The sequence below is a fragment of the Thunnus albacares genome, chromosome 8 (genome assembly GCF_914725855.1).
Source record: "Thunnus albacares chromosome 8, fThuAlb1.1, whole genome shotgun sequence".
Taxonomy (NCBI): domain Eukaryota; kingdom Metazoa; phylum Chordata; class Actinopteri; order Scombriformes; family Scombridae; genus Thunnus; species Thunnus albacares.
The window spans coordinates 34,451,197-34,477,141 of NC_058113.1; the positions used below are offsets into that span (position 1 = coordinate 34,451,197).

The window sequence follows — 25,945 nt, forward strand, 5'->3', positions numbered from 1 at the left end:
GAAGAAACCTTTCAATGTTCTGGAAAGTTCCTCATACAGCTTATTATCCTTGACTTTAACTCATGAAGTCCCTAAAGTGACATCTACTGAACATCCTGCTGCAGTCATGTGACAATGTGTGAATCTGTGTACTCATGACATCACTTCCAAAATGGCGGTGTGCCTGCTCAGCAGACGGGACAGAACTAACTAATTTTGTTACTAAAGGTTTCAACCCATTTAATAAGACGTCCTGTATCACACTGAACCTAAGATCGTTATGACATATATGTTACATTACAGATCTTTGATACTGAAGGAAGAATTTCAAAATAAAATTCAGAAATGTGTTCCTAGTGGTCCATTTGGTTTCCTCTAAGGAGGGCTTGATGGGTTGAACTGAATGTTCAGGCTGAACGACCGAACCGCTGAATCAGACTTTTGTGTTAAATTTTTCGGAGGCAAGAGGTCGCAGATTACTGTGAATTCGGGATCAGCTGTGTAATTGACTTCAGGGCGGATTGTACATTTGTGCTCATAAGCTTTTATTTTTTTTTTTGGTTGTTTTTTTATTTGTTCGTCTGAGGATTAAAAAGCTTTTTTCAGATGAAAAAGTGTTTTGTAACACTTACATAAAACCTGCTCCATTTCCCACCAGCTTATATCATTCTTCATTCTTCCAGGAAAACGCGTCAGAGGAGCTTTCAGCATCTGCATCCACATCAGAAATATCAGAAAAGGACAGTTTCTGATGTTTTAATTGTTTCTCAGTTAGAGAAAAGTATTTACTAAACTTTGTCTTTGTCTTCTCGAATGTGAAGATTTTATAACAGTAAACTGAACATCTTCAGGTTTAAACTGTCGATCGGACAAAACAAGACATTTGAAGACTTCTGCTTTATTGTAACAGACATTTTTGTCTATTTTCTGATATTTTTTATACAACAAACGGTTCATCTGCTCATCGAGTTGCAGCCGTGATCTTATTAACTGAACATATTTGTCATATTTCCGGTTTAGTTTATGACTTTGGATCATTAAAACAGGAGAAACAAGGATCAACAAAGTCAAAGAGAAATGAAGAGAAAAAAGTTCATATGAAAATAAATCAAATCAAAGCCGGAGCCGAACCTGCAGAATCAGCTGATCGATCGATCGATTGCTTCATTTGTCTTTTGGAAACAGTTTATTTACTTTATAGAAGATTAAAACTGTCTAAATAAAAGCAAATCAAACAAAGACATAAAGTGAAAAACAATCCATATTATTTTATGTATTTTCCCTTTAAGAGTATTCAGCTTTTTGTCTTTAATAAATGAATGATTTTGTTTTTTCATGGTGACATGAGTTAAACATTAAAATCAAATCACAACAGGAAACGAAGCAGAGCTGCTGTTAGTTTTCATGAAGCCGAGGACGGAGAAATAAAAATTAATCAAGTGTCCAATCACAGCTCGGGGGCGGAGCCATGTGCAGAGACAAAAAGCTAAATAACTGTCATTCAACATGTTTTTCATTTGATTATGACACAGTAAACGTGTGTGTATATATAAAAAGGAAACACAGATAACAACGTGCGCCGTGTTTCAGTTTATTTATTTGTTTTCATGTTGTCATTTTAAACCTTCCATAGACCTGCAGCTGCTGCTCGGTTCGTTCTTTCAGTACAGTTTCAGAAGTTTTTACAGCATAAATCTGTAAATGAACTCAGCAGCTTCTGGTGTATCAGACGGTTTGTGAGGCCACGTTTTCCAAATCTAAATCTCTTTAATGTGAAACATAAAGGAGAACGTCAGAGGATGAAGTTCAAGTCAGAATATTTGATTGTTTTTGTTCAAAAGTAGAAAACAACCAAGAGAAATATCCTCTGAAGTCTTGATGGTAGTTTTGAGGTGAGTCAGGAAAGAGTCTGTAATCCAGTTCTGGTTCCGTGTTGGTTTTCGGTGAACCGGCGTCACGTCGCTCCTCACATGGGGAACAGCAGGAAGCCGCTGAAGGTGCTGTGGTGGTTGCTGTTGTCCCAGATCTGAGTGTTGTGCCACAGTTTCAGCGAGAGTCTGTCGCCTCCCTCCAGCAGCAGGGCGGCGCCGTTGGACGCCGTGTCGCTGCCCTCGCCGGACGGCTGCTCGTGGGCGATCAGCTGGATCTGAGCGTCGTTTTTGTAGAGCACGGCGCTCATGGGGAAGTCGGTGGGGGCGTTGGCGGTGAAACGGACGTAGTAGACGCCACGGACAGGTGCTGTGAACTCACCTGGAGGAGGAAGAGTTAATAAACAGTGAGGTATGGCAGGTCAGGAGGGACAAATTACAGTTAAAAAATTCCAGAAAGCCCTTATTAGTTGTTATTTAGTGTTTGTTTTGTAATGTAGCTTTAAAAATGCAAACCTGGTCAAACAGGAAACATTTGAAATTAATTAGTGAAATTTAATTTCTCAGATTAAAATCATAGATATGATATAAAAATACCTTAAAGACCTTAAAGACAAAAGTTCTTTGACATTTTGAGTCACAGTTGAAACATTTCTTTCTCTTTTTATTAGTATTTCTAATCAAAAGAGTGAAAACAAACCGATAAAACAGGTTTTATGACCATTTCCCTCCTTGGTGGAAAATAACATTTTGTAGTGCTTTTATTCTCTAAAAACATCTGCAAACAGGAAGTGGTATCACTGACCGGTCTCTGAGTTGTACGTCTGTCCGATGTTGGTCAGGACGTCTTTGTAGATGAGTTTCTGGCTTCCTGACGTCGTCTTCTGAAGGCCGTTACCGCCCAGAGAAACGGCGAACGCCACCTTTGGTACATCTTTGGACATGGAAACACATGGTGGAAGATCATTTAAAGTGCTGCTACTTTGACTTTTAAGATGAAGGAATTTCAGTAGATTGAAACAAATGTTGAAATATTCAAATATTTCTAATATTTGATTAAATAAACAGCCTTTAAATGCTGCACAGGCCTGCAGCAATACATCCAGCCTTTATGTTTACTGTTCAAACTTTAATATAGACAATAATAATAATACGTAGCAGAAACATTTCATCAGCTTTTTAACAGCAGCTGAAATGATGTAGTTTTAGTTGAAGTGCTGATATTTATTGTAAGCAGCTAAAATAACCACACGAGGGCGCTGATGCTCCACCGTCAGCAGCTTTATGTTTACCAGGATGAAGTTCTCTGTTTTGTGCTTTTGATTTATTGCTGCTATTAAATCCAACAGTATCTGACCTCTCATCTCCTTCAGCTGCTTCTCTGTGGACTTCAGTCTCTCCTCCACACCTAGAAAAACACAGAAAGACTCCAAATCATCTCCAGTATTTCAGATTTTTATGAGATTCTCCTGGAAAATAACATCATTTGACGTTTTATTTAATTTCCCAGAAATTGGTTCATAGCTGCAGACAAAGATTATGAACATCAGCGCTGCTTTCAGAAGATATTTACACAAAACATCTTCAGAAATTATAATTAATAACGTGGAAACGACCTTTCAGAGCAGGAAATACAATCTAAAGTCTCAGACGATAAATACTCTTAAACCACTTTTCATGAGATATTTTACGTCACAAAACTGAGCAGAAATATGGAAACTATAAACTATAAACTAAATGAGAAGCTATAAAGATGAGTCGAGGTGCAGTTCAGTGTCTGCGTCATGCAAACAGACTCACTGAGGTTCTCAGTCTGCAGCTTCTTCAGCGACTCCTGAAGAACCTTCAGCTCAATTTCAACATCAAACTCCTTCGGAGCTTCATCGACCCTTCAAAGACACAAAAACAAACATCTTTAGGACTCAGTAAATGAGTTTGAGTAGAAACAAGATTCAAATGAAAAGTGTTTCCTGTTGTCTGAAGAGTAAAAGTAGCTTTAATGTCACCGACACAACAGCAGCGGATGGAAACAAACGTTCACTACGTTTTCTTGTGGCGAGTTTCTGGAAGTTAAATTTACGAGCTAATTTATGACTGTGTCAGATGTCACAGTGTTTCTGGTCTGGACATCAAAATCATGACAGAAATGCTCAAATAAGGCAGCGTGCATTTAGACATGAGTATTATTATTATTATTATTATTATTATTATTATTATTATTATTATTATTATTATTATTATTGAGTTATGAGGGTGAGCATTGATCTCCTCCTTGCTGCTGATGCTGGTGAAGGTTCTGTCCTGAGAAACAGACCTTTATTTTGTAGTTTCACATCATCTAATGCTTCTCTTCATTTTTACCAGTAAAGTTTTTCCGTATTTGAATCAAGGGTCTAAGAACTTCTTCATGTTAATGAAAATGTTCAGTCCTGTTTTTTTTTATTACCTTAGTGTTAATAAAGGTTATTATCTATTAAGTATTAGTTGTAATATCAGATTGATGTGATTTTAATGATGTTGCTCCTCACATGGGGAACAGCAGGAAGCCGCTGAAGGTGCTGTGATGGTTGTTGTTGTCCCAGATCTGAGTGTTGTGCCACAGAACCATCTTCAGCTTGTCGCCCTTCTCCAGCAGCAGGGCGGCGCCGTTGGACGCCGTGTCGCTGCCCTCGCCGGACGGCTGCTCGTGAGTGATGAGCTGGATCTGGGCGTTGTTTTTGTAGAGCACAGCGCTCATGGTAAATTCGGTGGGGGCGTTGGCGGTGAAACGGACGTAGTAGACGCCACGAATGGGTGCTTTGAACTCACCTGGAGGAGGATTTAGTCGAGTGAACCACCGATAAGGGTTTGTGATAGTAAATAGTGGTAAAGACAGTTGGTGTTTCACAGGTTTGCCGCTTTATCTCACCTGTCTCAGCGTTGTAAGCCCCGCCCACGTTGGTCAGGACGTCCCTGTAGATCAGATCTTTGTTCCCAGACGTCGTCTTCTGGAGGCCGTTTCCTCCCAGCGAGGCGGCGAACGCAACTTTAGGAGTTTCTGTAGGAACAAAAGTTCTCTCTGACTAATATGAAACACTGTGAATCCAGAGTGGATTGAGATAATCTGCATCTGTTACAGCTGTGTTAGAATTAATGTTAGAATGTTTTCTGGTCTGCACATATAAATTAATTTTTATACATACAAATAAAGAAAAGAGACAGATCCATGAAGCTTATAACACGTTAAGTTAGATCTGGAAATGTAACTTCGAACAACAAAAGCAAATCAATCAAACAGTCATCTCTCTATCATCAATCTAGAAAATCTACAGTTAGTTTCTGTGTCTTTGCACCTTTATCTTGACATTTCTCACCTCTGACTCTCTTCAGTTCGCTCTCAGCCGCCTCCAGACGCTCCACCATCGCTGTGAACAAGAAGAGAGAAATAACGTTAAAAATATAAATGAAATTTGTCCCGTAAGTCGAGTCGGGTGTGAGCCGAGCGTTACCTCGTCTCTCCGCCTTCAGCTCCTCCAGAGCGGTCTGGACCTTCTTCAGCTCGGCCCGGCTGTCGAGGGGCTGAGCCGAGCCGAGCCGGGCCAGGCAGGCCAGGGTCAGCAGCAGCAGGACGGAGAGTCGCAGAGACATCACGAGTTACAGGATGAGACGAGGAGGACGGAGAGGCTGCCGCTTCTTATAGAGAAAGCTCTCTGTGGTCTTTGGCCTCAGCTGATTAGTCCGTGTTGACTCTGTTGATCCAGGTCGAGATCCAGACTCCTGATAACTCTGAATCCAGGTCAGCGGGGAGACTCTGTCCTGCAGAGCTGCATCACTTTCTGTCTGTTTATCACACTAAACAACAAGACATGAGCAGCGTTCTGCAGCTGGAACCTTTTGAGATCTTGTTTATGATGTTCTTTCTTTTTGGACTCTTGGAGCTGAGATGCTTTTAGTAGCATCATTTTGGAAAAATCCAAAGATATCAAATATAGTGAGCTTCATTTTGGGCTACGATACTTCACATACAGTAGCTGCAGCAAAGTTGGTTCAATGGCAGTTTTTACAGTTTTAGTTTGAGCCACTTGGTTCTCTTTAGTTTGTCTCTTTGCTTTGATGCGTTTCTGTGTCGTAACTTCCTGCTGTGCATCCATCTCAGATTACTCAGGAATCCACACAGTCAAATAAAATATTCTGATGCTTTACTTCTCTCTCCAAGCAGCAACAAAATTATAATCCACAGGAGTATCCAAAGACAAGAACTCTAAGTATTCCAATAGTCCAGATGAACAGTCATTGAACAGTAAGGCCGAACCCCCTCCTTCACCAGTCTAGATTACGACACTGGGAGGCACATTTTACCAGTAATGACCCAGTAAGACACGCACAGAGCTATCAGCAACTATTAAAACGCAGCTGATTTAATCATTTATAGAGCAAAAAATATTCACAATTAGTCAACAGTTATCTTTTTTTTTTTTTCTTTTAATACTTTTTATTGTCATTGTGTTTTCAGCTCTGGACTCAACAGCATGAGCAGACGCACAATATAACACCAAACAACGCTGAACAAATACAACAATACGTTCTCTTCTCCAGTTTCTCTGTATTCTAACAGCATCATGTTTATGTAAATGATCCATATTTCCCAGCTCTCAGTTTCTATTTATAGATATTATTTCTGGCTATAAGCAGAATTTCCATCTCTTCTCTGTTCTGCCTCCTCAGTGTTCACGAGAACAGCAGCTCCTATGAAGTCCCATAATGTCTCTGATAGTTGCATCTACATGATCCCAGAAAGACGTTAGTTTAGAGCCTCCAGGTGTTCAACTGTCTGCTTCTGATCTGCTGTGTGAAGAAGAAGAACTGAGTTAGATTCTTCCAACCAAACTCTCTCCATACTCATGAGTTAGTAGCAGTACACACTGTGTCACACACGTTCCATACCGTTCTTCATCTGAATGTCAGTATTTAACTCTGATCCTCATTTGTTCTGTATGTATAACGCTGAGTTTCCTCTGCTCTGTCAGACCTGCAGAAGGCTGAGCTGAGCTCTGTAGTGTTAATCTGCAGGAGGAAGAGTCCTACAGGCAGATAGTAGATCTGCAGGAGGTAGAGTCCTACAGGCAGGTAGTAGGTCTGCAGTAGGCCGAGTCCTACAGGCAGGTAGTAGGTCTGCAGGAGGTAGAGTCCTACAGGCAGGTAGTAGATCTGCAGTAGGTAGAGTCCTACAGGCAGGTAGTAGGTCTGCAGTAGGTAGAGTCCTACAGGAAGAGTCCTACAGGCAGGTAGTAGGTCTGCAGTAGGCCGAGTCCTACAGGCAGGTAGTAGGTCTGCAGTAGGCCGAGTCCTACAGGCAGGTAGTAGGTCTGCAGGAGGTAGAGTCCTACAGGCAGGTAGTAGGTCTGCAGGAGGTAGAGTCCTACAGGAAGAGTCCTACAGGCAGGTAGTAGGTCTGCAGGAGGCCGAGTCCGACAGGCAGGTAGTAGGTCTGCAGTAGGCCGAGTCCTACAGGCAGGTAGTAGGTCTGCAGTAGGTAGAGTCCTACAGGCAGGTAGTAGGTCTGCAGTAGGTAGAGTCCTACAGGCAGGTAGTAGGTCTGCAGTAGGTAGAGTCCTACAGGCAGGTAGTAGGTCTGCAGTAGGTAGAGTCCTACAGGCAGGTAGTAGGTCTGCAGAAGGTAGAGTCCTACAGGCAGGTAGTAGGTCTGCAGTAGGTAGAGTCCTACAGGCAGGTAGTAGGTCTGCAGAAGGTAGAGTCCTACAGGCAGGTAGTAGGTCTGCAGTAGGTAGAGTCCTACAGGCAGGTAGTAGGTCTGCAGTAGGTAGAGTCCGACAGGCAGGTAGTAGGTCTGCAGGAGGCCGAGCTGCAGTGTAGTTTTGACTTTTGTGATCCAGCTGCATTTTGAGTTTCTTCACATGTGGCAGGTTTATGAAAGCACATAACACCAAAGAAGAAAATCTGGAGGCTTTACCTTGTAATAATGACTCATATAATATCATATAATATCTCATAATTAGATAACAGTGTTACAAAATATTCTGTGACCTCATTAGAAACTCCAGCTGTATTGACACGGCAAACGTTTACTTTATTGCTGCTTTATTACATAACAGAACTTACAGTATAGTAATAACACAACATGGATAAAGTACAACAAATGTTACCTAAACAAAGGAAAGACGTTACAAATAACTTTTGGCTTCTCTGATTGTAATTTTAAACATAGATGAGCCGTTTAAATAATTTTAACTTTGTCAAGTAATTTTCTCTATAAATTCATCATGCTTACATTCTCACATTCAAACAAACAGCTGTCCTCACCTAAACATACAGACAGCATCTCTCTACTTCTGCTTTTCATGCAACAGATACTTTAACAATTTAATCTCCTGTTTAAATTCTACATAAAGATCACACGTCGTCATATTTTTGAGCTCACTGATCTTTCAGCGTCTGTTCAACAGTTTCAACCTGCTGATGTCGTTAAAAGACGAACCTCAGTCATCCAGTATCTGCTGACCTGAAAGACCCGCAGTGACCTGATTTACCCATATAGACCCGAATTATGTAGGTTGAGCAAATAGTGTTACATCATTTGACTGAGTTCAGTTCATCAGCCTCCCCCAGAAGCCAATAATAATTCTCTCGTAGCTGAGATGCTTTCACAAATGTTTTTGGTTCCGTAATATTTAGAATAGAGTTATGAATTTTGATAGCTGATGTATGAGTTTGTCTACATGAAGCATCTTGTTCGAGCTGAACAAACAGAGAAAACTAGATCTAAGTCATAATTACAAGATAAATCCTCCAATTTCTCTCCCTTTGGTGAATCCATATGGACTCAAAATGCCGCTTCAGTCTTTGTCACTGACATTCTCTAAATTTCATAACAGTATTTATATTTTCCAGCGTTTTGTTAACTGTTGGGACCTTTGACCTCTTTCCTCTCTGTGGTTTCAGACGTTCAGATTCTTCAGATTCTTCAGCAGGATTCAAATGTAAAGACACATAAACAATGAAATGAGTATCTTTTAAAATAATCTATAGATTAGTTTTATTCATATTGTGTCTGCTCAGATCATCAGTTCATCATCTGGTTTGAAACCAGAATCATCTGAACTGCAGTTTCAGTACAGTTCAGTAGGGAGAGTATTGATCATGTTAGGGTTCAGTTACTTAACATTCTGCTCTCTGATTGGTTACTTCAGTGGTCAGGACCTCATATCAGTAAACCGACTGGACTGTCTGAACATACTGTGAATGTTTAGGATTAATACAAACACCAGCAGGGATGTTCTGTGACTCTGTGGGAGTCATTTTAATGCCTTTAACCTGCCTGATCATTAAATTACATAATCATAAACTACAAATCCTGTAAACTTCATGATCCTCATTGATTTTTTTTCCTTTCAGGCAGCCGCACAATCAGTTAATCAATTAGATGAACAACATGAAATTAATTTGTAACCATTGTGATGATTGATTTAACTGACTGAGTCAATCAAATGAAATGCCAGTCTCTGGTGTCTGCTTCTCCAATATCAGGATCTGCTCCTTTTCTCTGTTTTATATGATTAAAAACTGAATATTTAAGGCTTTTAGACTTCTGGTCGACGTCACTTTGGGCTCTGAAAAAGTTGTTGGTGCTGCTAAGAGCTGCATCACAGTCACCGTCTCTGTTGTCCAAAGGTTAGAAGAGAAAACGTGGAAAAAATATGACGTGAATTTCATCTCCTGTTGTCCTCAGCGACTACAGCCTGTCCTACCTGTCCCTGCGGACCAGTATCGGCCTCTGGACGGCCTTCCTCTGCCTGCTGCTGGTCGCCACCGACGCCAGCTCTCTGGTCTGCTACATCACACGCTTCACCGAGGAGGCCTTCGCCGCCCTCATCTGCATCATCTTCATCTACGAGGCGTTGGAGAAGCTGGTCCACCTCGGGGAGTCCTTCCCCATCAACATGCAGAACCACCTGGACAACCTCACCTTCTACACGTAAGACCGCAACAGCAGGGAGGGACGCCGTAAACATCAAGGTTGAATGATTCAAGGAAAATATGTAATTGCAATTTTTCTGACCAATATTTGGATTGGAGTTTAAACTGGGATTATTTTCTATGAATTAATCTCCAGAGCAGGAGTTCCTTAGTATTTATCAACCACATTCTTTACAAAAGTCGAAGAATGTGTCTGTATTTATGCAAATAGTCACCGTGGTTCAGGAGCTTCAGACATTTTGATTTGTCATTTTAGTTTTTAAGATGTTTCTACCAAGCACCTTCACAGTTTCATTTCTATGTGAAAAGAAAAAGAAGTTGTTGTGAAGGAACGTCCAGAGTTCTCTTCCAAACCTGTGATTTGGAGAAACATTTTCAGCTAAACTCAGCTGGTTTTCTGAAGATAAAATGACTCATCTAGTTCACATTAGTGCCTGTACTTAACATTGTTACCCAGTAACTTCTTGATAATCTCACCAGTAGTGGAGTAAAAATGTAAAGTTTGTCCTGATTAAAATCTAAATGGTTCAATTAATCAATAACTGGACTAATAATCTAATAATCTAATCAATCATCAGGTTCAGTAGAGCAGCGTTCATCATGGCGGCTGATCAAAGTCTTTTCACAAAAATGTTAAAAGTTTTAGTCAAATTTTATTTCTTTGATTTTATTATATTCAACAACAACAACTAAAGACATTTTATTGTAGTTTTTGTTGAGCATTTTTAATTATGTCCTGTAAACATTACGAAGTTACAGCTATCACCACCAGTTTACAGTTCAGTTAAATACAAAACATTTCGTCATAGTTCTCATTTTCAAAGGTTACTGTTTCTATAGTTTTTAGTCTTATCATGAGAAAAAGTTTGTCAACGAGTCCTTTTCGTTGTAGTTTTCATCGACACTATTAGAAGAAGTTTTCTGTCTCTGGTGTTTTAGTTTTTTTTTAAACTGTTGTTCTGTTTCAGGTGTCAGTGTTCTCAACCAGCCAACGCCTCGGCTGAGACCCTGCAGATCTGGAACGAAAACGGCTACAGCGCAAACAACATCTCATGGGATCAGCTGGGTGTCAAGGTCTGATATAAACATAATAACACATCACATGTTCTGATGTTTTCTGCAAGAAACGGCAGCAGATCCAAGAAAAATATCTACAGATTTTTATCTCTTTTCTTAACAATAGTTATATTCATAAACAAGTAGACTGCTTGTTTTATAAGATGGGTTTAAGTATAATAACCGGTGGCTGTTGAGGTTAAAGAGAGATTAAGGGCACTTTGGAGAAGAATGAAACACAAATAAGATTAGAAAAACTCCCACCAAACAGCTGGCAGATACAGCTTGTTTGAACATAAACTTTTAACCTTTCTTACTTTATATTTCCTTAATTGAACATTTATTCGGAAAGTCTCCCTTCAGACTGACATCAGGAGAAGTGAAATTATCTGCTGAGAGCTGAACTTGTTGTGTGAAAGCTTTATTGACTTTGTATTTGTAGAGAGAAGTTGGAGGTTTTCACATTTACTTCAATACAGTCGGAGTTTGATCTCAGCAGAATCTGGTGGAAATTAGAGGAACTGCAGCTCTCACTGGAACAATCTCTCTCTCTCTCTCTCTCTCTCTCTCTCTCTCTCTCTCTCTCTCTCTCTCTCTCTCTCTCTCTCTCTCTCTCTCTCTCTCTCTCTCTCTCTCTCTCTCTCTCTCTCTCTCTCTCTCTCTCTCTCTCTCTCTCTCTCTCTCTCTGCAGGACTGTAAGAGGTTACACGGTGAGTTTGTCGGCTCGGCCTGCAGCCATGAAGGTCCCTACACCCCCGACGTCCTCTTCTGGTCCATCATCCTCTTCTTCACCACCTTCTTCCTCTCCTCCTTCCTCAAACAGTTCAAAACCAAACGATACTTCCCCACCAAGGTCAGTTTATCTGCCCCCATCATTCACACACAAGATGTGAGCGGAGAGAAAACTTGGACGACATTTCAGTCATGAACGTTTTGTGTCTGCAGGTTCGATCGACCATCAGTGACTTTGCCGTCTTCCTGACCATCATGATCATGGTGCTGGTGGATTATCTGGTGGGAGTTCCTTCGCCCAAACTCCACGTACCCGACCGCTTCGAGGTAACACCTGACCTCCCCCCCTTCTGTCGGTCTGTGTTTATTGCCGATCAAAACGTCTGTCAGGAGGGTTTGTTGTTTGTTCTTAAACGCTCTTCCTGGAATAAACCGCTGTTGTGTTGTGAAAGAAACAAGTGATGGTAAAAATGTGTTTTCCTTTAAGAGATCCTGAAAGGAAGTTGTGGCTAATTGCTGTTAAAATGGACGTAAATACACCATTTGCAGCTCAGTAGAGGAGGAGCTGTGAGAAAATGTCACAAGTTGAGCTGATAACAGCTGACGAGGAGCTCGGTGTAAATGAATACACAGACAGACTGAAACTCTGGAAGATACCGAGTTCAGCTAACTGAGGCTGCTGAAGCTGAACTCTGGAACGAGAGCTGTGGATTTTGTCCCTCATCTCTTACGGTGTTGTCTCGTTCAGGGTCAGTGTGGAGAGAAGGAACTGTTACAGCAAACAAGAACCTTTCACGTACATGATGGGACATCAGTGTTGTATAAAGACAGACCTGAACATATCCTTTAATGTTGTAACTCTGCCGTCTCTCTCTGTCCGTTCAGCCCACATCCAACACTCGTGGGTGGCTGATCTCCCCGCTGGGACCGAACCCCTGGTGGACACTGCTGGCTGCCGCCGTCCCCGCGCTGCTCTGCACCATCCTCATCTTCATGGACCAGCAGATCACCGCCGTCATCGTCAACAGGAAGGAGAACAAACTGAAGGTCAGGATGACGGACGGCTCACGCAGGACAGGTTTGTCTCTGACGGAGCAGCCAGATGATTAACCTCCCCTCCCTGTGGATGTTTCGGTTGTAGAAAGGCTGTGGCTATCACCTGGACCTCCTGGTGGTGGCGGTGATGCTGGGCGTGTGCTCCATCATGGGTCTGCCGTGGTTCGTGGCGGCGACCGTGCTCTCCATCTCCCACGTCAACAGTCTGAAGCTGGAGTCGGAGTGTGCAGCGCCCGGCGAGCAGCCAAAGTTCCTGGGCATCAGAGAGCAGAGAGTCACCGGCTTCATGATCTTCGTCCTGATGGGCTGCTCCGTCTTCATGACCTCCGTCCTCAAGGTGAACAACCGCCGTCCTCACGGAGACAGATACCACCTGAGTGTTGATGTTTGGGGGTATTCAGTCGGTGCAATCTGCAACCTCACCACTAGATGTCACTAAATCCTGCACACTGCTCCTTTGAGGTGTTTGGGGTGGTGAATGCATTAATTTGTGGTTTCTTGGCTGTTGATTGTTGTTGCTAGGGGATACTAGGAGTTTTCCAAGGTATTAATATGTGCTGGGTGGGTTGATAAGGTGTTTGGGAATTAATTAATTAATTTATTTATTGCTTTATGTAACAAGGACAGAACACATTAATAAACTCTGAGAGTTAGTTTTCATGTGCAGTCCCTGGACAGATGTTTCAAAGTCACCCTACAAAATATACAAGATCTAAAATGAGAAAGTTATTAATAAAAAGAGACTATAATATTATTGAGTGTCTGATAGTTTAGCATAATGTCCTGTATGATATTTACTAATTAAAAGATGCAACACAGAGACATAATGCAGTTACATGGTTGCTTCAAGTGTTGGAGGTGGTTGCTGCAGCTTTATTAGATGGTTGTTGTTGTCGTTAGAAAACTGGAGTGATGTACAGAACTTTTTATTTATTTATGTATGAAAAGCAATTTTAATTTACTTGAAACCATTTTACAGACTGATCGATCAATTATGAAGTGATCTAATAATGATGATGCTTACTGATGGTGATGATGGTTATTTTATATTTATCAAAAACATGTTCTTACGTCTGTAGAAGAGTGTAAAGATATTTCTGTCTCACTGTGTGATTTTTAATGTTTCCTTCTGGTTTTCAGTTCATTCCAATGCCGGTCCTGTACGGAGTCTTCCTCTACATGGGAGTGTCCTCACTCAGAGGCATTCAGGTCTGTTTTAGTGTCTCTGCTGCTCCAGTCTCTGTTAAAATGTCTCAGTGTCTCTGCTGCTCCAATCTCTGTTAAAATGTCTCAGTGTCTCTGCTGCTCCAGTCTGTGTTAAAATGTCTCAGAGTCTCTGACGTCTCGTCCATCTGTCCGTCCCTCTGCAGCTGTTTGACCGTATTAAACTGTTCGGCATGCCGGCCAAACACCAGCCGGACCTGATCTACCTGCGTTACGTCCCGCTGTGGAAGGTCCACATCTTCACTGTGGTGCAGCTGACCTGCCTCATCGTCCTCTGGGTCATCAAGGCCTCGGCCGCCGCCGTCATCTTCCCCATGATGGTGAGACGAACCGAGAGACGACATGTTTTATTTTGTTATTGATTATTTAACATAATAACCTGTCTCCTCCTCGCTGTGCTCTGCAGGTTCTGGCCCTGGTGTTCGTCCGGAAGCTTCTGGACTTCTGCTTCACCAAGAGAGAGCTGAGCTGGCTGGACGACCTGATACCAGAGAGCAAGAAGAAGAAGGAGGACGACAAGAAGAAGAAGGAGAAGGAGGTGAGCCGCAAAACTGGACTCATTAAAAAAATTTAAAAAACAGACTCTGTGGTGCAGTCTCCTCACCAACACTGTGTGTGTGTGTGTGTGCGTGCGTGTGCGTGTGTGCGTGTATGTGTGTGTGTGTGTGTCTGCGTGTGTCTGCGTGTGTGTGTGTGTGTGTGTGTGTGTGTGTGTGTGTGTGTGTGCGTGTATGTGTGTGTGTGTGTGTGTGTTCCAGGATGCTCAGCGGATGCTGGAGGAGGTTGATGGCAATCCGCCGTACGACAGCAGCAACCTCCTCAAGATCCCGATTAAAAACCTGAAAGGACGGTGAGTCGACAACAGAACACACGTCCAGCCTGCAGCGGTGGGCAAATAGCAGCTGATGGACCAAACCTGACAAATATCCGTCCCCCAAACGAAGCTTTCCCCTTTTACAGTTAACATCAAATCATCATGAGTCTTAAATCTACAACAGATAATAATCTGCTGCTCGTCTACAGGAACTGTAGAGATAAACATTGTTATACACTGATAAGCAACAGATATGATGTAAGGTGTTTAGCTGAAGCTAATATGCATAAATCAGTTAATCACTATCTATCACTTACACAACTATGAAGGAATAAAAACAGATTTGTTCTCAAATGAATAAAAATGAAAACAGCTCACTGACCCTGATGTAAAGTAAAGCTTCAGTACTATCAGCTGATCATACAGGGGTCGAGTCCCATGATAACCATCAACACACCTACAGCCTTACGACAAACAGTCCAACACTGTCATGTTTTCTACTGTTATACATTTGTTTTACTATAACTATTCTACTACTACTGCTAATAATAATAATAATAACTGTAATAATAATAATAGCAGAGAGTAATGTGTTTGTGTTTGTGTGTGTGTGTGTGTGTGTGTTTTTGTGCAGCAGTGACCCATCGGAGGTGAACATCTCAGACGAAATGGCCAAAAGTGGCGTCTGGAAATCAGTTTCCATGAACTCTGACGGCTGCAAAGCTCTGAAATACAGCAACAGGTAAACAGACTGTATCTACTCTCAACAGGTGACTGTCAGCAGAAAGCAGGAGTGAGATTAACTGGACTGGGACACTTGTTGCTAGGGGGTTGCTAAGGGGTTATTAGATGTTAACAAAGAGATTATTGTTGCTCATGTGTTTATAAGTAGTCGCTAGTATGTTATGGGTGGTTTCTACAACGTTTAAAGGTGGTTACTAGGATGTTAATAGACAGTTGCCTGGTGATTAATGGTTACTACGGTGTTGTTGGGGGGTGTTAAGGTGTTTGGGGTGGTTGTGAATGTGTTACTAATTGGTTGCTAGAGTGTTATTCTCTTTTACTGAGTTTTTCTACTTTTACCACAGTGTCTCTCCTGCTGTTCTGTTGTTGTTGTTGTAACTGCAATTTGTTTATTTATGTGAAGCATCTTTGAGCGTCTATTAAAAGTATTGTGTAAATAAAATGTATTATTATTATTATTATTATTATGGTTTTATGTGTTTAGAGCTGAAAGATTAATCTGCAACTATTTTGTTAATCAATTAATTTCATTTTCTGAGCTCCTCAAATGTAAAGATTTGCTGCTTTTCTCTGTTTTATATCTTTGGGGTTTTAAACTGTTTGAAGTCATCCTGGGCAGCAGGAAATTATAACGGACATGTTTCAATGTTATCTGACATTTTAGAGACTAATGATTAATGGAGAAAATAATCAGCAGATTAGTTGATAATAAAAATAACTGTTAGTCGCAGCCCTACTGTAGTTGCTCTTGTGTTTGGTGGTGTTGGGAAATACATTAATGTGCGGTTGCTAGGATATTGAAGGTAGTTGCTAGGGGGTAACCAGGTGGTTGCTAGGGTATAAATGGGTATCAGATGGTTTGTGATGGCGTGGGGTGGTTGCTAGGGTTTTGGAACTTGGTTGCTAGGGTTTTGGAACATGGTTGCTAGGGTTTTGGAACATGGTTGCTAGGGTTTTGGAACTTGGTTGCTAGGGTGTTTTGGGTGGTTGGTTAGAAAGAGGAGTGTGATGGTTGTGTAAAATATATTTTAATTGGTTTTACACAATTTGACAGACTCCAGAATTCCATACATGGTCTCAGCACAGTTGAATTTAGATGATGCTTATTGATGATGATGATGATGATGATGATGATGATGATGATGATGATGATGATGATGATGATGATAGTGTTGTGTCTTCCAGCCAGGAGAGGCTCCCGAGCGTTCAGATAAATGTGGAGAGCGAAGACGATCGGAGAGTCGTGGACGCCGAGACATCGCTATGATCCACCGCTGCTCCTCGCCACCAGGCGGCGCTGTCCGGAGGACGAGGAGGGCGGAGCTGCCGCCTTCCGTCTTCTCTGAACTGAGGTGAAAGGTCGCAGGAGGACCAATCAGGCATCACCTCGCCGTGCCGTACTTCTCACCCTGCGTTTTCTCGGGACGAAGGTGAACGATTTATTTTCTCATCGTTTTATGGTGAAACACGGAGACTCCGCCACCAGGAGCAAACATGGCCGCCACTTTTGGAAACAGCGTCCTCAGGTTTCTTTGGTTGGTTTTTACTCAGGCTGCCGCGCTGTGATTGGCTGTTGAAACACAGACTCAGCCAAACGCCTGATTTTCCAGACTGATGATCTGAAAAACACCCAAAGTTTTTATTTTATCATTTTAAATTTCTGTTTCTGCTTTCATGAAGCAGACGAGGCTCTTCACCTCCAACAGGTCCAACGCAGGACGGAGTTTTTATTTAATCCATCATGCTGATTTAAGTTGTGTACATGTTTGTGTGTATATTTGTATATGTATGTGTGTGTGTGTGTGTGTGTGTGTGTGTGTGTGTGTGTGTGCGGGTGGATGGTTGTACCTCACCTTGTTGCCTGCAGCGGTCAAGAGAATGATGTCAGAGCCGCTGTTGTCATAGTTTCTTCTTAAAGTTTCAATAAAATCAGTTTGGTGATGATCACATGGAGTCTGTCAGATCTGACCCGTTAATGAACAACCAGAGTTTAGATTGTTGGAGGAGTGAAAACATTCTGTCACACAAGTGTTACAGCTCAAAGAAATGTGGAAATAGTTTTAATAAAAGACCTTGATTCAAATGTTATATAGCAAATAGTCAAGCAAGTTTTCACATGTGCTGGTCAATGATTTTAATCCCATCCAGAGGGAAAGGGGGGGGGGGCAGAATGACAACAATCATAACAATAAGTAGCAGCAGCCAGGGAAGGATGCCAACAGGACTGTGGAGGACCGCGAAGGCTCGGCCCAGAACCCAGGGGTTCCTGTGAGATGAGAAAGCACAAAAAACTTAAAAGTTAGTGACATGCATTGATGTTACATGAATGCATACAGATGGAGAGGAGGAGGAGGAGAGAGGAGCTCAGTGCATCATGGGAAGTCCCCCAGCAGTCTAGGCCTATAGCAGCATAACTAAGGGCTGATCCAAGGCGAGCCTGGTCGGCCCTAACTATAAGCTTTATCAAAAAGGAAAGTTTGAAGCCTACTCTTAAACATAGAGAGGGTGTCTGCACCCCGGACTGAATCCGGTAGATGGTTCCACAGGAGAGGAGCCTGATAGCTGAAGGCTCTGCCTCCCATTCTACTTTTAAAGACTGTAGGAACCACCAGTAAGCTGCATACTGGGAGCGCAGTGTTCTAGTGGGATAATAAGGTACTATGAGCTCTTCAAGATATGAGTACCATGTACTCATATTAAGTACTATGTACATACGTATCCTCTGTCCCACAATAGAAGTCCATCAAAATGTCCTGTTAATAAAGGGAGAGGAAACTACTCGATCAGTGTCACAATCAAACAAAGAAATTAGACAAATTAAATAAAATTAACTGTGTGTATATATAATAAAAGACTAATTGTGTATATTTGCCATGTTTAAACTGAACCGAGCCGTCTAGCATCCACACTTGTGACCAGACACATAATCACCGCATGGGGCGGGGGGGTCATGTCCTTCCCAGTATATGATACATGGACATTCCCCCCAATATTTGTAATTGACACATGAAATTCTCCCAGAATCTGAAAGCAAAGCTAATTTGTTCCCTCAATATTCTGTGTAAATCCGACTCCAAAACGCACTGAATGTGTATCATTCATCTCATTTGTGTTCATGTCAACAGCAACAGTGAACACAGCTGCTGTGAGCGTGGTGCAAAGCTTTGGGTCCATCCTGTAGGTCCTGAGGGCCGCCACTGCTTCAGACCCGAATGTTTCTGCTCCTCAAAACTGATAATTTTAATGTGAAAGAGCGGAACTTAATGTGGCGTGTCAGAGGAAGGGAGGAAAAATATGTTGCTGCACATAAGTCTCATATAGGCCACGGATGTATTACAGGCAGTAAGGTTACTGCTTTCAGTGAGCGAAGCGGTTTCAGTGTTTCAGTGGGTTGCAATCTGCAGTCACACCTCTAGATGCCACTAAATCCTTCACACTGGTCCTTTTTAAAAGGTCTTTTCTCTAAAGCTGCCCAGAGAGTCTTAGAGAAGCATGGAGTGACCGAAAACAACAGATTCCCACTAAGTTTGATGTTATCAGCGGGGACTGGCAGGGATGTTGGTGAGTTCTCTCAGCATACGCAGTGCACTGTGCCAACGAGGAGAGGTGTGTGTGTGTGTGTGTGTGTGTGTTTATAAGGTAGCAGGGAGATAGAATGAAAGATAGAAATAAGGAGTAATGAGAGAAAATGACAGCAATGGAGAACAAAATTGAAAGAATAGTCAATTGATAAAAAATAAGCAACATTTTTGAATGGAGTGGAGGGATCTGTCCATTTTTTTAAGAAATGATCAAAAACTTTTTGAAACAAAAATTTTATACTGTATTTCTAATTTATTTATATTTATATTTGATCTCACTCCACTCACAGATTCTCTCACTAGCAAAGTTATTAGACCCAACATGAGATTCCAGTGTGTGACACAAAATCTACCTTCATCTGTCCTTGAACTAACAATGGAATAAGCCAAATATCTTTATGATTTTATCGGAGAATTATGAGTTATTACTGTGCACAACTCAAACATGAAATTATTTGTCCAGTGACGTAACTCAGAGTTGGTATAATAATCGGGAAATTATCCTCCTTGTTGGCAAGGAGGTCAATTTGAATTATGATTATTATTCATCTTAATTATGATTTGTGAGGTTATAGTTCTTTTAAGGTTAAGTGACTGAGATGCAAGCACAAGAAAACACAAATAAGTCCACTTTAGTTACATACACATTTATTACTAATTCTACAGCTACAAGTACTAAATACTACAACATTTTATAGACACGAGGGAAACTGGTACACAAGGCTGTGGCTAGTGAATGATGCAGAGTTATGATACGTATTAGACGTGTTGAAACGTATATATTCAACGTTTCTGTGGCTTGCAGAAATGTTCAGTGCCAACGTTTTCTTCTGGCAACTGGTTTGGAATATGTACACTTTTGCATATGCATGTTCGAATGCACATATGTTCACAGATGTCAGTGTGTATCTTACAGCATCTAGCCAAGTCTCAGAGCTATAGTTAAGTCTCTTGTCCAGGCTACACTTCTCTATTCTCCACTCTGTCCCCTGGCCATAGAAAGGACTGAATTATAGGCACCCTGACCCCAACACCTTAACTCTAGGACCCTGCCTATTACTCCCTATCAGTGCTCAGGATGTCGTGGATGGTTTCTATGGGTTGCTACGGACGCCGATCTTTGGAGGATCACTTAGCTATCTGCACTGAGAACTCACTAAAACTGTAAAAATGTACCATGAGTACCGAGATCTGAGGAAGGGATGGAGAACAGGAAGGGCTGAGTTTTGCTGTCGTGCAATTAACCCAAAGCACTTAGAGTGTGAGTGTGATGCATCACCTGAAAGGACTCAATCCATGCTGCCTTTTACTATGAAAGCACACTGAACTCCAACTAATAAACTTTAGTTAATTTGAAAAACATTGTTCATGTAAAAATATTAAATGTACTGATATGCTTCTTCATGTCAAGGCTTTAATATGAAGCCTTTCACTGATGACTCTGTTTTGAAATGTTTTGGACAGCTCATGTATTTGCAGGTATAAAGTCAATCTAAATCATGTAGGAGTGTGAATGTGATATATCAAATGAAATTCTCAAACTCTGTTGTCTTTAACTATGAATGAACACAACATTCATAAGTCCTGGTCACCTGACTACCAAACAGAGTCACATGACTGCATTGCAGGTTTTCAGAGGAACAATGTTTTCTACCTTTATTATCTAAAGATGATAAGTTAAAGTATATAACCTGTGGTCTCTGCATCTGTCATCTGACTAGAAGTGGATTATGTCAACCTCAGAGTGAGTTTATACCAAAGGGGCTACTACTATGTGGTTTCAACTTTGTTACATAAGAAACATCAAAACATTTTGGAAATATAAAAAAACAGACAAATCTGACTCAGAAACCATGTTTATTCATGATGAACAGGTCATTTTAATGTCTTTTTCTATGCAGAAGCAGAGTTATAATGATCAACAGGAGAGATTATGTGTGAAGATAAATATATGGATAAAAGATATAAATGCTTTTATTCATATTATGAATTGATTAACACAAGCTATAACCTGATACGTCAGAGTATATTACTCTGTTGTCTCATGTATACTGGATGGCTGTTACAGTATTTAATGCACAGTTTCGCACAAATTAAAAAATACATATATATACATATGTACTGTAGGTCAGTGAGCAAACTGTATCTGTAGGGGCTGTGGTCCAAAAGAAATGCATGAAAAAACGGTTGTGGAAAGTAATCATAAGGACGTCTCTGTCACAGGAGTCTTCAATACATTTGTTCTGTGATGCAGCATCTTTGTTGGCAGACAACTCCTTCAGACAATCTCTGTTAAAGGACCAGTGTCAAGGATTTAGTGGCATCTGGTGGTGAGGTTGCAGATTGCAGCCAACAGAATACCCTCCAACCCACCGTCCTCCATTTCTAAGCATGTAGAAGAACCTACGGAGGCTATGAAACTCCTGAGAGGTCCTCTCTAGAGCTGTTTGGTTTGTCTTTTCTGGGCTACAGTAGAAACATGGCGGGTTCTGTGGAAGAGGACCTGTTCCATATGTAGATATAAAAGGCTCATTCTAAGGTAATGAAAACACAATGATTCTTATTTTCAGGTGATTATACACTAATTAAAACATAATTATGATTATTATGTTCCATTTCTGCCAAGTCTGTTCTGATAGATATCACTAAATCTTGCACACTGGTCCTTTAACATTACTGCTACCTAACATTAGCATAATTAGCAAGCAATTTGGATCAAAACTGTAGTTACAGCTGTTAGCCTTGGGGCAGCAGATAGTGGTAGTAGATGATGGCTATCCTGCTGTACAAAAGCAAAATTCAGTCACGGAAATGAGTGCTTTTTGCCTTTGTAGGCTGCAGCAGAGATGGATACTTTTTCTGATACAGGTTGCCTGCAAAGGAAGGGGGGGGGCAACTAAGAAGATCTTGACTGGCCTTTTGAAACTCGGGAGGCTTGATGTCACGTTCAGGAACTACATTTATCTGAGAACACCTGGAAGCCAGTGCCATAGGCTCTGGTAAGTCTGGCATCCAGGCTGGTTATTGAGATCGATGTTACTCTGTTGGTGTAATCATTTTTCCCATAGAAGGCGCCAGAGAGTTTAGGTCTGTTATTGTTGTCTCTGCAACAATAGGCGCTCCAAAAATATCTGGGAATATTAACCCTTCTATTGATGTTTGTATTTCCAGGCACCACACCAGTAACAATATGGGCATGAAAACCACGGTTCAAGCAGTCGGTTGTCAACGTGTCTGCCACTTCTGCTTCTTTTACCCTCCAAGTTCCGCGGTTAAAGGTTTTATGCTGCGGAGCAGCATTTGTGAGGGTGAAGGTGGCGACCGCACATGACTGGGAATTTCGATGTTTGACTGGAAGCAGGTGTCCCTTATCGTAGACTCTTGCGGTGCCGGTGTAATCTTCATTCACAGCTTGCCTTCGGCCAAGGCCGTTCCTGACAGTGCCCTCAGAAGCCATGAAGTCTACACCGTTCTGGTCGTCCAGCTGTAGAGAACAAAACAAACAGCATCTCAATTAATTTATGTGCTACTGTTTGAATCATCTGCCATCTGAAGATTGTATTGATTCTGTCTCTAATGTTGCAAATACAAAATAAAATATTATTTACTGTATACATTCTCTCAGGGTTGTTGCAATCAAATTTAATGCTTTTAAAGACCTGGATAGAGAAAATATAACATCCTCTCCACAGCAAAACAAATGCACATTAGAGCTGAGCTTCATGTTTGAAATGAAATGAACTTGACAACATTAATATGGATATTTTTCTGGATCTCCAGATCATGTAAAATCACAAACTAATCAAATTAATGGCAAATGCGATGAACTGCTTAATGTCACATAAAACTTTGTGTTTAAAAAAAACATTTGAATTTAAAATTATAATTTTAATTATAATTACATTTAACAGAAAAAGAAAAAAACAGCTGGATATTTAAATGAATTAAATCCTGTTGAGATATTTCTCATGCAACAAGGCATCACCTCAAAATTTAAGACCTACAACAGTTAAAAAATAAGACTTTTTAAGACATTTTATAACCTTAAATTCTAAAAATCTAATACAAGACAAGACAAGACAATACAAGACTTTTTAAGGATTCACAGGAACCCTGTTTTCTGTTCCTATACACAGTGCAGGTATTAAACAACTGAGCTAAAATGGTCTCTTTTTTTTTTGCTTGTCATTGTTTCAACATGGTAACACTGAATATATCTCATGTTATATACATACATTTAATCTGCTATCTTAATACCTTCTGACTGTGTACAAGATTTAGAGACACAGAAGAGTGAAAATCAGCAACTAACCTGAGGTTCAATGTCCCATGTCGTCTTCCTCATATTGCCTTGTCCCTGAAACTTATATGCAGAGTAGACAGGGATCCTTCGGCTGGTGTCATAGAGCGTCGCATATTCATAACCGCCTGCTTGAGTTTTCTTTTGGCAGATCTTCTTGTACTGATCACCTGTTGGCCCGATGGGTGGTTGACCCTTGAAGAAGAAGTTATCGCATCTTCCTGTAAACGACTCGACAACTTCAGCTGTGGCTGGATAACTGAGAGCCAGTAGCAGGAACGCTGAGACCAGAAGCTTCATGATGAAGAATGAGATATTATCTATGTAAAGTTCCTTCTTACTGATGACTGGCTGACTTTTATGGCTGGGAAGGGATGGTTTGAACTTTAAACCGAACCAACCCCACATGTGAATGACGGCGCATATCAGCCTTATCTGTGCTGACTGGACACATATCTCCAGATCAGGTAGTTTCAGTTTTGTCAGGATTGGATTTGCAGAAGTATTGCAGTACAGTAGGGAACTACACATCCTGCTCAGAGAGGAACTGATAAATGAGGCCAAATGTGGAAAAGGTGGGGCCGTGAGAAATGCTGCCTTTTTCAATAAACTGGTTTGACCTTTCTACAAACTAGACTCCTTCCTGATGCCAGATATTTTTTGTCTCTGAATTTCTTACCTTAAGAGTATCCTGACAGTATGGTTATATTTTTTTGTTTGTCTGTGGTACCAGCACTTGTATAATTAATTTACCACTATGGAAAAAGTCCTGTATAGCTAAAGTACGACGTTTATTTGCATTTAGAGCAGGGAAGTGAGATCTGATCACAAGTGGTTACTCCAGGCACATGTTGACGCCAGGGGTCCGTTTCACAAAGCAGGTTCAACAAACTCTGAGTCTAATCCTGAACTCTGAGATAGGAAACTCTGAGTTTCCGGGTCCAGAACAGCTGATTTGAGTCAGTTTAATCAACTCGGAGTAGTTTCACCTGGAGTTAAGCGCGTGCACCACAACTATAAAAAGCCAGCATCAATGGAGCCCCGATTCAACGAGTCACCATGGCAACGGGGAAGCGGAGGGCTGCGTTTTTCACCCCACTAGAACTAGACATCTTAATGCGATAATACGGCGAGTTTGAACATGTTTTCAAAAAGAAGTGCAACACCGCTGCAGCTGCAAAAGAGAGGGAGACGGCGTGGGAGAACATCGCTGCTCGGGTCAATGCGTAAGTTTAAATGTAGTCCTTTACAATCACAATAATATTACAGAGGAAAACTGCTTGATTGGTCGCCTATTAATTTATTTCATTTAGGTCCAATCCCGCGAGGGAGAAGCGCACTTGGCAGCAGTTTAGGATGAAATATAAAAACATTGTTCAAACAGGTGAGACCTCGGCATAATCTCATGGGGGAACCTCATTTTGATCATGTTTTACATTGTAAAGTAAATATTAAGTGGCTGTTTGACTGAGCAGTTGTTTTATCCCCAACATAATGCTGGTTTCACACACATAAACGTCTTCTCATCTACATCATGTTCTGTTAAATAATTAATCCTATTTAAACTAACACAGACTTCTACTCAGCCAACAGAAAGAAGGCAGATGTCCGTAAAACGGGTGGTGGTCCAGCACCGCCACCTCTAACGGAGGCAGAGGAGCTGGCCCTAAGCCAGACTATAGGAAGGCCAGTGGCTGGCTCCGACACTGTACAAAAAACTTCCGTTTGCAAAGAAACGCAGCACAACACACAATATCTGCTGGGATGTGAGAGCATGACTACGATTAGTAATGTTGCAAATGTAAGGACGGATTAGGTTTTGTATGTAGATGATGGACTGTGACGTGAAACGGTACCGCTCAAAAAGATAATTGTCTGGAAATGCTAGAACATCTATGCGCGGTCTGATAACCATCTCTCAACGAATATTTAATTCTCTGCGCAGTAATGCTGCACCTTCATCCACGGGATCGTTATCAAAAGGACATGCCATGTTAGTGAAAAAGTCGCCACCTACTGTGCCTAATGGACTTCTAATATACTGACTCTGATTTTTTTTTTAATGATTGTTTTAAATGACAGACGGCAGAACTAGGCTGCTGACTGAATGAATGAGGAAATCAAATGGAGTGTGTGGCTCTGAAAGCAGGAGACTGAGAGAAACTCGAGGTTCATTGAGCAAAACTTGGTCCCGACCAGGTTATGTTCATAAAGTCTGTTACTACGGTAACTGACCGAGAGCTTAAGTTACCCCTCTCTGTGAAACAGGCTAGAGTTATCCCTCTTTCTCTGGTTTGAGTTACCTCCCTTTTTGAAACGGAAAACTCAGAGTTTCCCTCATTTCAGGGTTAACAGACTCTGAGTTTTCACTAAACCTGCTTTGTGAAACGGACCCCAGGTGTAAACACAGCCTGATACTTTAAATTGATCATCTCACATCCTGTTCGCTGTTCATCTCGCTACCTCAGGCTGCGGCTGACAGCGTACATGGCCTCTCATTTGTCTGTGAAAATCTTGATATTGATTTGGGGACAATGACATGGCTGGATAGCTAGCTTGTCTTGTTCTTAAACATACTGTCAGATTATATTTAATGTTTGTCAACCGTATGCAGTCT

General features: G+C 41.3%; 3 protein-coding genes across 7 annotated transcripts in view; 1 reads left to right on the forward strand and 2 right to left on the reverse strand.

The window, feature by feature from the left end:
- Positions 1–17,394, forward strand: part of slc4a7 (solute carrier family 4 member 7) — a 57,707-nt gene extending 40,313 nt beyond the window's left edge. For 3 of the 4 annotated variants that reach the window (XM_044358074.1, XM_044358072.1, XM_044358075.1), the window contains exons 14-25: positions 9,574–9,819; positions 10,790–10,895; positions 11,569–11,730; positions 11,823–11,936; positions 12,495–12,656; positions 12,751–13,002; positions 13,806–13,874; positions 14,036–14,209; positions 14,296–14,427; positions 14,648–14,739; positions 15,338–15,445; positions 16,633–17,394. In XM_044358074.1, the coding sequence (XP_044214009.1) occupies positions 9,574–9,819; positions 10,790–10,895; positions 11,569–11,730; positions 11,823–11,936; positions 12,495–12,656; positions 12,751–13,002; positions 13,806–13,874; positions 14,036–14,209; positions 14,296–14,427; positions 14,648–14,739; positions 15,338–15,445; positions 16,633–16,714 (1,699 nt within the window). In that variant the 3' untranslated portion in view covers positions 16,715–17,394. The remainder of the gene's footprint in view (positions 1–9,573; positions 9,820–10,789; positions 10,896–11,568; positions 11,731–11,822; positions 11,937–12,494; positions 12,657–12,750; positions 13,003–13,805; positions 13,875–14,035; positions 14,210–14,295; positions 14,428–14,647; positions 14,740–15,337; positions 15,446–16,632) is intronic. The other variant, XM_044358073.1, reaches the window with a different exon arrangement.
- LOC122986744 (complement C1q tumor necrosis factor-related protein 4-like) lies at positions 1,292–9,242 on the reverse strand. Of its 2 annotated transcripts, XM_044358078.1 has the most exons (8): positions 5,336–9,242; positions 5,201–5,251; positions 4,756–4,884; positions 4,376–4,655; positions 3,648–3,736; positions 3,205–3,255; positions 2,653–2,781; positions 1,292–2,229 (listed from the first exon to the last, which is right to left on the reverse strand). In XM_044358078.1, the coding sequence occupies exons 1-8, from the start codon at positions 5,472–5,474 to the stop codon at positions 1,946–1,948; spliced, it is 1,152 nt and encodes a 383-aa protein (XP_044214013.1). In that variant the 5' UTR covers positions 5,475–9,242; the 3' UTR covers positions 1,292–1,945. The 2 variants fall into 2 exon arrangements, with proteins under 2 accessions (XP_044214013.1, XP_044214012.1); XM_044358077.1 differs by having other exon boundaries at positions 5,201–9,242.
- Positions 17,395–21,008: 3,614 nt separating the features above from the next.
- Positions 21,009–24,128, reverse strand: LOC122987456 (endonuclease domain-containing 1 protein-like). The gene is made up of 2 exons (XM_044359351.1): positions 23,341–24,128; positions 21,009–22,512 (listed from the first exon to the last, which is right to left on the reverse strand). Exons 1-2 carry the CDS (start codon positions 23,857–23,859, stop codon positions 21,976–21,978), a joined length of 1,056 nt encoding a protein of 351 aa, XP_044215286.1. The 5' UTR covers positions 23,860–24,128; the 3' UTR covers positions 21,009–21,975.
- Between the last annotated feature and the right edge of the window lie 1,817 nt (positions 24,129–25,945).